The sequence below is a fragment of the Labrus bergylta genome, chromosome 3, assembly GCF_963930695.1.
Source record: "Labrus bergylta chromosome 3, fLabBer1.1, whole genome shotgun sequence".
NCBI classification, from domain to species: Eukaryota; Metazoa; Chordata; class Actinopteri; order Labriformes; family Labridae; genus Labrus; species Labrus bergylta.
The window spans coordinates 19,630,112-19,642,457 of NC_089197.1; the positions used below are offsets into that span (position 1 = coordinate 19,630,112).

At 39.6% G+C, this 12,346-nt stretch overlaps 1 protein-coding gene across 2 annotated transcripts in view; it reads right to left on the reverse strand.

Annotated features, from left to right (window-relative positions):
• fam189a1 (family with sequence similarity 189 member A1) overlaps positions 1 to 12,346 on the reverse strand; it is a 79,069-nt gene that overhangs the window by 38,881 nt on the left and 27,842 nt on the right. For both annotated transcript variants that reach the window (XM_020632551.3, XM_020632552.3), the window contains exon 2: positions 417 to 473. In XM_020632551.3, the coding sequence (XP_020488207.1) occupies positions 417 to 473 (57 nt within the window). The remainder of the gene's footprint in view (positions 1 to 416; positions 474 to 12,346) is intronic.

A 12,346-nucleotide genomic window follows, 5' to 3' on the forward strand; every position in this document is an offset into this window, starting at 1 on the left:
AACAGACGACAGTGTAGCTGTGATCCCAGGATTTTCAACACCTTGTCTACAGACAGTTACAGTTTTTCACTGCAGCTAAACCACAAGTTTGACCAGGAACAGGGTTTGGACCTTTAGGCACTATATAATCATGTGTTTAAATGCAGAAACAACAGCTTCAAGACTGCATGTATTCATCTCAGGTCAATCATATACAGAAGCTAATGAAATCTGATACTTCGAAATGATTTGTATTCTCATGCAGTGCGTCTGCTAATCTACGTGTGTTGATGCAAACAGGAATGAAACAGAGCGCCTGTTTCAATATGTATATATTTCTGTACCAACTTGTATGTCACATCTCAATCATCACATTAATACACAGCTTCCTGGGTCCTCAGATTAGTGGCTGAGTATATGTGCGTTCAGACACTCACCACAAGAGAGAGCGGCCTCTTCCATGACACCACTCCGATCAGTCCAGAAAGAAGCACCTGTGGGAGGAGACAGGTGTAAGAGGTGAATGATTCTGACAAAAACAAAGACATATCGATGTAAAGGATTAAAACTTTGAATGCATATATTAAAGAGAAAGGACGGCGGTTGGACACAGAAATCAAGGAGATATAGAGTGAGGTAAACATGCAGGATAGGAGCCACAGGCCAGACTCAAACCCTGGCTGCATGCTTTGAGGACTGCAGCCTCTGTACTACTGCCATCATGTTGTAAGAATGTTTGGGATTACTTTTTCATAACTTCAGTGATCGCTTAACTTTCCATCCAGTGTTTCAATAGGGATAAAATATCATCTTTAATAATACCTCTGTTTGTGACCAAATAATCTATAAAACTAATAGCATTATCATCAGCCTAAGAAGACTGCCATGAGTTTATTGGCTAATTTTAGCAAGTTAAAATGATTAAAAGAGGCTGTGAACAAAGTAAACTTTATGCATCTTAAACATCTGCATTTGTAAGCATCATGCTGTTGGCATCCAATTGGCATTAAAATCACAGCAAGGGCGTAGCCATTTACAACAATGATAGCACACTCCTTACCAATTTTTTAAGTGAGATTTAGAGTAGAACCCCCCACCGTGATTAATAACTGGCTAATTGTTGCGTAGTTGAGCACATACATTATGTTCGGAAATCAGGGATTATCACTTTGTGTTACCTCAATACAAAGTGCTTCTGAAGTGTCTTATGTAAATCTACTCTGACTGAAACACCATCTTCTACATGATACTGGAGTACTACACGGATCAGGTGGGAGTTGTCACTCTTGTTTGGCAATTCTGAGCCCATCTGTCATCTGATTTTTCACTTGTGTGTCAGTATGACTGTGGATTTCACACATCACGTTCACAGGCTCACTATTGTACCCATTCTTTGCCTTTTACTAGAGCTGGGAACAATCAACAACAACCTATAGTATAAGGATGTTACAGAAAAACAAACACAGTAAATACAAGGAGAGATGCCACATTTTAAATGTGATTCATTTGTGTTTCCAGCCTCTTATAGTGATTCCAGTTGGTAGAAAATATAGAGACTGAAAATGTCAGCATTGTTCACTCAGCAAATACCCACATAACATATGTATATGTTGAAGTGACAAAGCCCTTTAGCAGCTGTAGTAATGTGTTGTTATCATTCAGCTACCATGTAGGAGGTAGTGATGGATATATGTGTTAAGAGAAACATCCCTTTTAGGAACAGGAAAAGGCTGTTTGTTTTGCACCTGACTGTTAATGTGAAGCTTTTTTTAACAATGCAAGTGAAAGTACCTTAATCATGTTTCTCTTAATGTCACCAAGTTGTTTATGCATGTTAATCCTAAAACCTTCATAAAACATTGTTAACAGACACATATTCATTTTATCAAGGATTTTGGAAGCCCTGTAACATCCTGCCTACTGGAGGGTCAAATCAGAAAATACTTCTAAGTGTTGTTTCATAGGCCAGTCAAAAAGAAGAAATTGTGTTGTTTATCATTAAAGACTTTTTGTGTTTTTCTGCTGCGGCGACTTCATCAAGCCGTCTCTCTGGACTTGTTTGTTCTCCAGGTTTTTCCATTAGCGCTGATTTACTTTTGGATTTTGTGCTCCATCTACCCGGAACCAGTTTGATGCTTTGGTCTAAATAAAACAATTCAAGCTGTCTGGAAACATCTTGATGTGACGTCTGTTCCCTCTTATATTCATCACGTCAATCTAGTTATTTATCCATCTGTTTTATTTCAGTTAAAGTACTACAGATGTGTGTTCCTTCTTTGTAAAGATGTCAATCCTTACAGCAGTTGTTCTTGAAATTAGTTGCTGTATTAAAACTACATTTAAAGAAAAAAAAAAAACACATATTGATTTTCGTAGCAGGGTGTGGGGTTGCCTGCTACCGTAGGTGTGAAGTCGCGTATTGTCGAAACGTGCGTGAACAAAAGATACTCAGAGCCTCTGGTGCTATGTTCCTCCATGCACTCTCTGCCTTTCACCTTTCTTCACCCTCCATTAAACACCAACATGCTCTCCCCATTTCAAGCCATCTAGCCCTCCTTCCTCCTCCTCCTCCTCCTCATCACTGACTTTCTTGCTATCTACTCTCTCCCTTTCTCTCTTCCAGCTTCACCATGCCTCCCTTTCCAATTTCTCTCTGTATCAAACTCCATCTCTGTTTTTCCTGCTCCAGCTCTGCGCCCACACAGTCACAGTGTATTTCTGCACTTACACACTTTCTCTGCTCTCAATCCAGCCTTCTCATGTCTATTTCCCTCTCCATCTTGTTCCACTCTCTAGTCAATCTTCTACTCTTTCACTCACCTTGATACCCAAAGGACCCAAAGAAGGGATGTCAATGTTTCTTCTTGGTACACCCAAACACTCACATATTCACAGACACGTCTGATGTAAAGACAGCTGGATAGAAGGATGAAGGCTGTTTTGTAATTATTATCAAGAATACTGAAAAACTCATTAATAAATATATTTAAGCATGTTATGCTAACATGAGTATACCCTAGTGCCTTAGAGCTTGGTCATTTGATAAATATAAAAGAAAAACACAAGTAAAGCAAAAACTTCTCAGCAAATAGTTTTGTTCTCAAGTATATGGAACAAAATTGGAGAAGTTAGATTTGTACTCTTGGTATGCATGCATAGGATGAGAGTAACACAAAGACTTGTGTTAAATAACTACAGACCTATTACTTAATAAAACTTGGTGGAAAAGGCTATAAAAAAATTCCTGTGTACCTGATTTGAGATTAGAGGCAGAGAAGATGATCATGCCAAGTTGTTTTAGTTCTCATGGTTGTCTTGTGTTTAGAGTGGTGGTCAAATCTGCAGGTACACTTTAGTAACACCATAATAGACTCTGTAAACCCAATTTTGTCCATCAGGCACAATTATCTTGCTGACTGTCTCTGTTGTGACTGTAGGAGATAATCTGCAGCCAGTCTGAGCTTTGTGCTAATATCTGCTGTCTGCATCATTATTCTACAGACTGCATTTGTTTTTGCAAAAGCAGCCTCTGCGTCCGTAGTGTCATATGACCTTGTGAATGTATATGAATAGCTATATTTAATCATCACTGACTTAATATGATGAATATAAAATGTCTTTATATTCATAAGAAGCTAAACTACTTGTCTCCTGTTGTATTTTTTCCTATGTCATTAAAGCGGGAGGGGGGTGTCAATTTGTTTTTTGCCTAAAAATGTAATAAACTGATGCAGAAAAGCAAAGAAAAGGCACAAAGTTTGAATGTAGTAACTAATACTCTTTTTTAATGTTTACATCGGAACTGTGATGGAGATGTGTAGTGAGCATCCTGACCCAACAGAAATCAGACTGACTGCATCTTTAATAATGTCTCGACTGTGTCTACTCCTGTTCAGTGCGGGTATAAAGTGGCTGCAGAGGACAGAGGCTTGTGTTACTCTGTGATACTGCAGGTAACATCCAATTGCTTTGTACTGGTGTCAGGCACTGCGACAAAGTGTCCAGAGAGGTTGTGTCCTGTTACAAGCCTCCTCTCTCTCTCTCTCTCTCTCTCTCTCTCTCTCTCTCTCTCTCTCTCTCTCTCTCTCTCTCTCTCTCTCTATGCTGCTCCCGGCAGCAGAGAGAAGGTGCAGTGCACAAAGCACAACCAATAAAGCTCCTTTCATAATACAGGGTCTCGTCACTTTTCAAAATTCTTCATTCTTAACACTGAGTCTGAAAAAAGACAATTCCAGAGCTGTAAAACCCGTTCCCCTAAAGTTTATTGCAAATGAGTTTATACTGTTACACTTGTCGTTTTCAAATTGTACTCAGTTTGTCCTTCACATGGCACATGATCAATAAAGTGTGATTAGTGCAAAAACATAAGATTAGTTTGGGGTCATATTTTTTCAATGAGGGTATCTGCTTTGAGTCCAATAACATTGATGTGAAAGATTGGAGCAGGAGCCCGAGCGTGTTGGTGAATACTTTTTTTTTTTTTGCCATCCTTCCTGTTTCTCCACTGTGCACTGCATGTCTCTACCATAGACCATATATTAATGGACGAAGCCTGAATGACATCAGCCATCTACTACGGCAGGGGAATCCGGAGGCTCATTGGCAGCTGCCGCCATGTTGGAAATGACAAAACCTTAACATCACGGCCACCTGTCAATCATGCTAGCTACGCGCCTAACACGTATCGTTTTCAAAATGGAAACGGAGCCGTTTTTAAAAGATACACAGTGTGTGCCCATGATGACGGTAACTAATCAGACCTATTTTGTTTTTTGTACCAGGTTGTAAACATGTTAATTTATGCTGCAAAAAGAGCTATTTTGCCAGTCATGTGTATGTGAGCTTCTGTGTAGCTGGAGCCAGCCTCAAGTGGACACTTGAGGAACGGCAGGATTTTACACCCTCGCATTGACTTCATATTACAAGACCGGAGGTTGCCGCTTGGTCTCTGCATGTGTAGACTGTGTGTGAGCGTGTGTGTGTGTGTGTGTGTGTGTGTGTGTGTGTGTGTGTGTGTGTGTGTGTGTGTGTGTGTGTGTGTGTGTGTGTGTGTGTGTGTGTGTGTGTGTGGTCGTGTGTGGTCGTGTGTTTGCTTCCGGGGGCAGAAATGGTGTGAGAGCAGGTGCCATGTTAGAGCTTTGCTGGTTGTCAGTCACTGGAGGCTTTTACCCTTGGCTGCTGCCAGAACAGGATTAACATGCAATACTTAGCAGCATTAGTCACCGAAACCTGGGCTGCACACCCCAACTAACATACTGAACAACACATCATGAACACCATGCTGAAGAATCTCTGAAATATATTTTAACAAATGAATAATAAAATGGAGTTTTTAAAGATACACAACCGACTAACAAGGCACCGGCACTTCAATAAATTGTTCTGATCCGAGACAACAGAATTGCACTTAGTCAGCCTTTGTCTAATGTGTTGGCGCAGTGCAGGTTATATGCTTCAAAAAATTTGATGAGCAATAAGATTGAGGAAATCCAAAATCATGACTTGGAAATTGAAACACACATTTTTGGACCTTGTACATTTTAGAAAACATTGAACAAACTGTACAAATGTCCCAAGTTGAAGGCCTTATGTCTTTTTTTCCTGAGCATTTGGCTGTAAACATGACTGTGATAAAAGTTTTAATGAATGAGAATTAAAATCTTAGTAGTAAAGTGAGACAACATTCCCATACATATCAGTTCCTCAGCAGAGCATAAATTTCAGATTATTAAGCAAATCAGCTAAAGTGACACAGCTAGCAGGAAACCATTTCTTACAGCAGATCATTTGATTAAGTGAGCAGAAACTTCTCTCTAAACTATGACTTTCTTCTGACTAATGTGAGACCATGAGGATTTCTCTATTTGATTCTGGTACAAACACAAACACAGAGTACTGACAAGTGTAAATGGGAACGGAGAGATAAAAATGAGGATTTGGTTTTTCACAGGACTGGATTAGAGGAGACAGTGTCATTGCCATGAAAGAATGCACTACTCTGATACTCTGACAGGGACAACACCTACAAACCCAAACACTTGCACATAAAAAATGTTGAGGTTATATATATATATGTATTTTTTATTTTTTTTTATTTAAGATTTGTTTTGGGGCTATTTGTGCCTTTATTGTAGGGATAGGATAGTGGATAGAAGTCATTTAAGGATACCTTTCCGATAGAGAAGGTCAGCTGTCATTAAAAGTAACACATGAACACCAAGATTCCGTCAAGTGTGTGTGTCGTCGTGTCGGCATGTCGGCTTGTCCCCACCCCCCCAACGCTGTAAACCTAGGGGAAACACTGGTGTCGGCGTTTACGACGGAGTTGTTCTGTTGTCCTGTGAGAGTTGAACAGGATAGAGTTGAAGCCTGAGTGACAATCAAAAGTCAAAGGACAGAACATATTTCACTCTCTCTTTATAAGTTATATAAGATATTTTGTCCACGACATTGAGTTTATTCTATCTCAAGACAAAGAGGCATGTTCTAGGGTTATCATTGAGAGCTTGAATGTGAATGTCTTGTTCTTCTAGCTTTGGAGATCACTGTCAGGAAGGATTAAAATCTGAACTGTTATTAAGGTCAGATGCATCGATCAATAATGCACACTCCTTTGTCTAGAATAATCAGCTCACATCAGACTCTCCAGTTATCAAACACAATGCTGGCATAGAACTCCTGATCTCTGATAACATGAGTAATAAGATCTTGACTTGTGAGCACAAAGCTTAGTTTCCCAAGATAATCAAAAATAACTTGTGATCTTAGGGAAACCCTTGTGAAAAAAAAAATATTGCAAGCATGGCTGCTTCATTTGCCTGGAAAACTAGGTGACATTACTGATATTCAATATTTGCAGACCAAATACCTCTGTTCATTTTCTCACATGTGCATTGTACTACAGTGGTTTACAGTCAGGTTTGCAAAGATCACAACAAAGATTAAGGTACACGGTTGAGCCATCCCAGGAAAAAAAAGTGAAAAGATCATGAGATGAACTATTGACCACTCTTCTTTCACAGTAGTTAGTAACATATTTTTAACAGTCAAATGGTTTGAAAATGACTTGAGTGGTTCAAGTTGATGTTATATATTTTATTTTCGTAAAAAAAGGTGTCCCTCAAGGGTCCATTCTGGGAACCTATCTTATTCATCATTTTTTATCAATAATTAATGTAAGAATGTTATTGACATTTGCTGATTACACAATTACATATGCGTCTTCTTCTTCTTCTTCAATGGCGAGGGAAATGAACAACCTTCAAGCAGTGTTTAATGTTAACTTGGACTTAAAATTGGGTTATTGACAAAATCAAATCAAAAGGTTTTTTTTCATGCAAGGGAGTAAATCATTCAAGTAGTGTTTTAATCAGTAACAAATTATGGTGGTATTATTTATATGCACGCTACCTTGACATCACTGAAAATTTTCTCACTCAGTGTACCATGCTGTCTTGTGATTTCATCTATTGTATCTGTTTCAGCACATTTATTTGTGTCTTGTATGAGAAAGTAGGTTGGTCTTCCTTGTACAACAGAAGGATTGAATAATGGTACTTCTCTCTCTATAAGGCCATTCTTCATGAACTGTCTTCTTTATCTATTTTCTTTACTGCCTCCTTAAACTCCCAGTAGCTGTAACTTTTGATCTTGTGGACTTCTTATGATGTTATTTCTCTAACTTGCTGTCTTTGATAAAAGTGCTACTTGTTTTTGCTCCTTTATCTTGTTCAAGTGACAGTCACCTTAAACTAGAGAAACTTTTAAACTTGGATGATTTTCAAAACAGGATTAAGGATCATCTTACCATATGTGCAGGTCTTACTGCTTAACGTTTCAAATGTATTGTCTGGTGTAACTTCTGCTTGCTCCATGATTTAAAAAGATGTTGAGATTGAGGCAACTTATAACTGGAGTCAGTTAAGGGGGTTCAGACACCTGTTAAGGCTTTGCTGAATATGTTCTGGGGCACTACTGGCTGGAGGGAGATCCTGAAGCAGGTTCAGGGCACAGCAGAGGATTTGTTACTCCCAGCCTTGAGAGCTCTGAAGAAAGCCCCTGCTGGAGCTTCTGGGGGAAAAGACCATGCTTTTCTACTCTGCCCTGTTAGTAACCTGATTAAACTTAATACTGATTAAAAAAATGAGGAACTCTCTTCCTGAGGGTGACAGAGCTGATCAAAATGGCAAAATTAGGCCACAGAAAAAAGCATCTCTTTCCCCTCAAATGTATCCCTCTGTTGTTTTAATGCTGTACATTTTATTTGTATTTCTCTTATCTTGATTTCTCTTTTTTAAAATCTATTTCCGGGTGAGTAAATGATAAACATTTTATGCTGAAATCACAGTGATAATTTTCATGATCAACTGTATGGCAGAAGGGGTGTTCATGACTCCAAACAACAGTTAAGAAAAACAGATACGTTGGTGCTGAAAGTGCTGTGGATTCTGTTAATCAGAGTCTTGATCTTATTCTTATTCATGAATGCATTGAGCCAATCAAAGAAGCCATTACTAGGAGCGGGGGTTTGCAAAGCGGTCCGTTCCTCAAACATCACCACTGCCAAGATGGATGGAGCCAGTGCGGTTTCCATGGTAACCCTGAACTGGCCATTTGCCAGGATCCATAATGATTTCCCATCAGCCTGTCTTACAGAGAGGAGCATGGACGCACGCTGGTTCAGAATCCCCAACAACATCACACATACAGGCTCATAAAGCCTGTCATACATGGGCAACTAAACACAGGAGCCAAAATAAACAAACCCCTCCTTTTACACAAAATACACACACACACACACACACACTGCCTGAATCCCCTCCACTCCTGCTGCTCTCCTTCAAGGGAAATACCTACTACTATTTCCTCTATGTTGGACAAGAGAAGAAAGTATTTCTATGGAGTCAACACCACTCTTTCTGAGCTCTTCTTGCAGCTCTCAGCTCACAGTAATCTGACATGTGTTGAAGTGTGTGCACAGCTTTGTGTGATGTGCCTGTGTGTGCTTCTGCCTCCATGTATGTGGCAGGCAGAAATATGTGAATCTGCAGAATATGTCTTACCCTTCTGGCCTTTGGTGAAATGAAGAGCTGCTGATTAAAATTAATGTTGATAAGAGAGCGGCCTTCTCAAGGTTTTTTGTTGTGCATGTGAGTGAACAGTATTGCCTACTCTTCTTAGGTTTTTTTTTTCCTTTTCAAATTTCCATCCATCTTCCTTTTAAAATTTGAACAGATTTTCAGCCCCAAAGAGGATCAATCCTTAAGACTTTGAAAATCCTGAGAACTCTCTTCTAGTTCCACCATCGTGTTGACATATTTCAACCCAGTCTCATGTCAAAATGTGTAATACCTACGTTGGTCCACTATGAAGGTAGATTGCGTCCATATAGCGTCCATATAGCGTCCATAGCTATCACCATAGCAACAGTAGAAAACGTGATATTCCAATGTTTTTCTAGCGAGACCTGAAAGAATCTTCATAGAAACGAACAAACTAAAGATCATAAACATAAACCAAACGAAGATTATGAAGATACAATGTACATTTGGCGCCAGAAAGGTTATCAAAACGACACTTAAGCCTCAAACTATCTTAAAATATTGCATTTTCCACCGAAAATATAAGGGATGTCCGCCATGTTTTTTTTTTTTCGCCAGGGGAAAACTGGGCAGTCACGTGACCTGAGGTATGCCTATACAAAAGAATAGACAAAAGGAAACTTAGGCATGTCACAATTTTAGAGCCCTTATTGTGAAACTACTACGTTTTGCGCTGTGGACCAACGTAGGTATTACACATTTTGACATGAGACTGGGTTGCATATTTGGGTTTGAGAGAAATGTCTTGACATTTCATGGATCACCATGATATTCTGTAAATGTTCATGTTTGTTTTTTTAACCCAGGTTATCATTAATATTTATTTTTTCAATACTCTGGTCCATCTCCAACCTTTCTTCTGTCAACAGCCACATGGAGTCAGATCAATCTTCGGCACAGTACTTGCTGAATTGAATTGCGCAGACGCAATCTGGAAAAAAAACCACCTTGAAGTTGAGAAGTTAAAATACCGATCAAGGTGTCTAAGTATGGATTTAGAGAGAAGACGCCAGCTTTAGCCCCTACAATGGTTTAATGAAGCTCCATCACAGCCCAAACGTTTAAAATGATAATGAAAAACTAAAAATCAGCTTGTGTTTCACCTCAAAGAGGATTTTTTTAAGTAGCTGTGTGTGTGTGCGTGTGTGTGTGTGTGTGTGCGCGCGTGCGTGTGTGTGTGTGTGTGCGTGCGCGCGTGTGTGTGCGTGTGTGTGTGTGTGTGTGCGTGCATGTGTGTGTGTAAGAGATGAAAGACAAATGAAGGTGAGCTGTAGCATCGGGGGAGCTGATCTCCTAATGCGTTGTGTGACAATTTCAGCTTCGAGTAACCTTCAGGTAACCTCTTCTGCGGCCATGAAATGAACAGCACAACATGTGTGTATGTATGTATCTTAATGTGTTTATGTGTATAAACATAAACAGAGCATGTGGACCCCCCCTGCAGGGATCATGAGGTGTTTGATGTCTCTGCCTGACTGAAACTCATGCTGACAAATCTTACAGGCGACCTCCTCGTGTTCTTGCGGCAGTCCTGCTCTAGATCCCTCTTTTTCCACAACATCCATATCCTACAGAATTACCATCTCCCTCCAACCCCCACCTGCCCCCGCCTTCCTAACCCCTCCCCCATCTTCTGTACCATCACTTTGCTTCGGAAAGAAGCAGCACCTCGCAAGCGTAACCATGGAAACAAGGGGAACAACAGCAGGTTGGCTGCTGCTGCTGCTTGGGAGGGGGGGCGTGGCATCTCAGAGACCCTTGGCTCCTCTCCTCTCACTAATGGAGGTCTGTAGTACCTCCTCTGAATGAATGCAGGAATCAACACAAGGACCTCTGTCTGTCTGAATGTGAATTCAGAAACTGGAGACCAAATATACCTTTATATATAAACTTGCCTTGCCTTTTCTTACCAGAGGGGAGAGAGAGATTTGCAAGAATTCTTTAAATAAAGATAAAAGCATTAAATTCCCACCGTTTTGTTTGCTACGATAAGTATAAGAGATAATTTCATTATCTGAACCTTTTTTAAAACATGAAATCCTGAAATGTTCCAGATACTTTCAGTACATTCAGGCCTGAAGGTTTCAGAAACCTGCCTTCCATATATGCACCTCACAGCCGAGGTTATCAAGGGCAGCTGGCAGAAGGAGAATGAGTTTTTCCCATAATGGTGCCTGTGTTAATACCACCATTAACACAGGCACATGTATTAGGACATTTCTGGAAGACAAACACAATGGTGGGAAATAATACAAAAACAACTGAGGCGTGCAGCAAAGAGAATACAAGGCTGCATCTGAGCATAAGAAATGCCATCACTATCTTCATCGTCATCATCCTCTTCTTTATCAACACAGGACGTCTCTCAGATGCATTTTGATTCCTTTTATCTCAGCAAGTCTAATGGAACAGCCACACTCCTGTTTGTGATCAAAGCAGCTGTCACAAGCGACCAACAGCTTGCATTAACTCACTTCAGGCATGAACAAGAGTCTTTCCAACCTTTTTTCTTTCTTTTTGTCATAATTGTCCTGTACAGCAGTTTTCAGACATGGTGCAGATTTAAGTTAGGTAAAAGCTGTGAATATCATAACCGCTTTTTTGTTGTTGCATTTTTTAGATGAACAGATGGTCATTAAAGGCCGCCAGCCGAGCTTGAATCAGGGGAGTTATGATTATGATGTCAATGTCGTAAAACTGTAGGATTGCAGGTTGTCCCATGATGGAAAGATAGAAAAAACAATTAATGATGCTGAGTTTTTAATTGCAGGCCCTATGTTGACGATAAAGTAAGCTTTCACATAAATCTGAAAGTCTCTTGGGGCATTATTACAGAAACTTTGTATTTTAGGTCTTAAATTAAGACAGGATTTAGATAAAGATTTATACAAATGTTGTATTCAGAAGAAAATCCTAACTAAGTGAAGGAATCTTATCTCACCTCATCTCACATCATTCTGCCTTATCTCAGGTCAGAAAATTCCAGTAATTGATCCAACAATGCGAACTCATTTTTATGGCTGTTATCAACAAACACATACTTTTCTCTGCTCATCCAAGTGCACTAATTTGAGACATCATGTATACTGTATATGGAGAAAAGAAGAAAAAAGGGAGCTCAAACTAAGTGCACACATATATTCATTAAAAACAACAAAAGCACTTTTCTGGCAAAAAGTAAAAAGCATTTTAGTCAGTTGGTGATTTCATGCTGAAATGCCTGTCGTAATCAATATGCCTGTTAAAGGCATGACAGATTTGAAAGT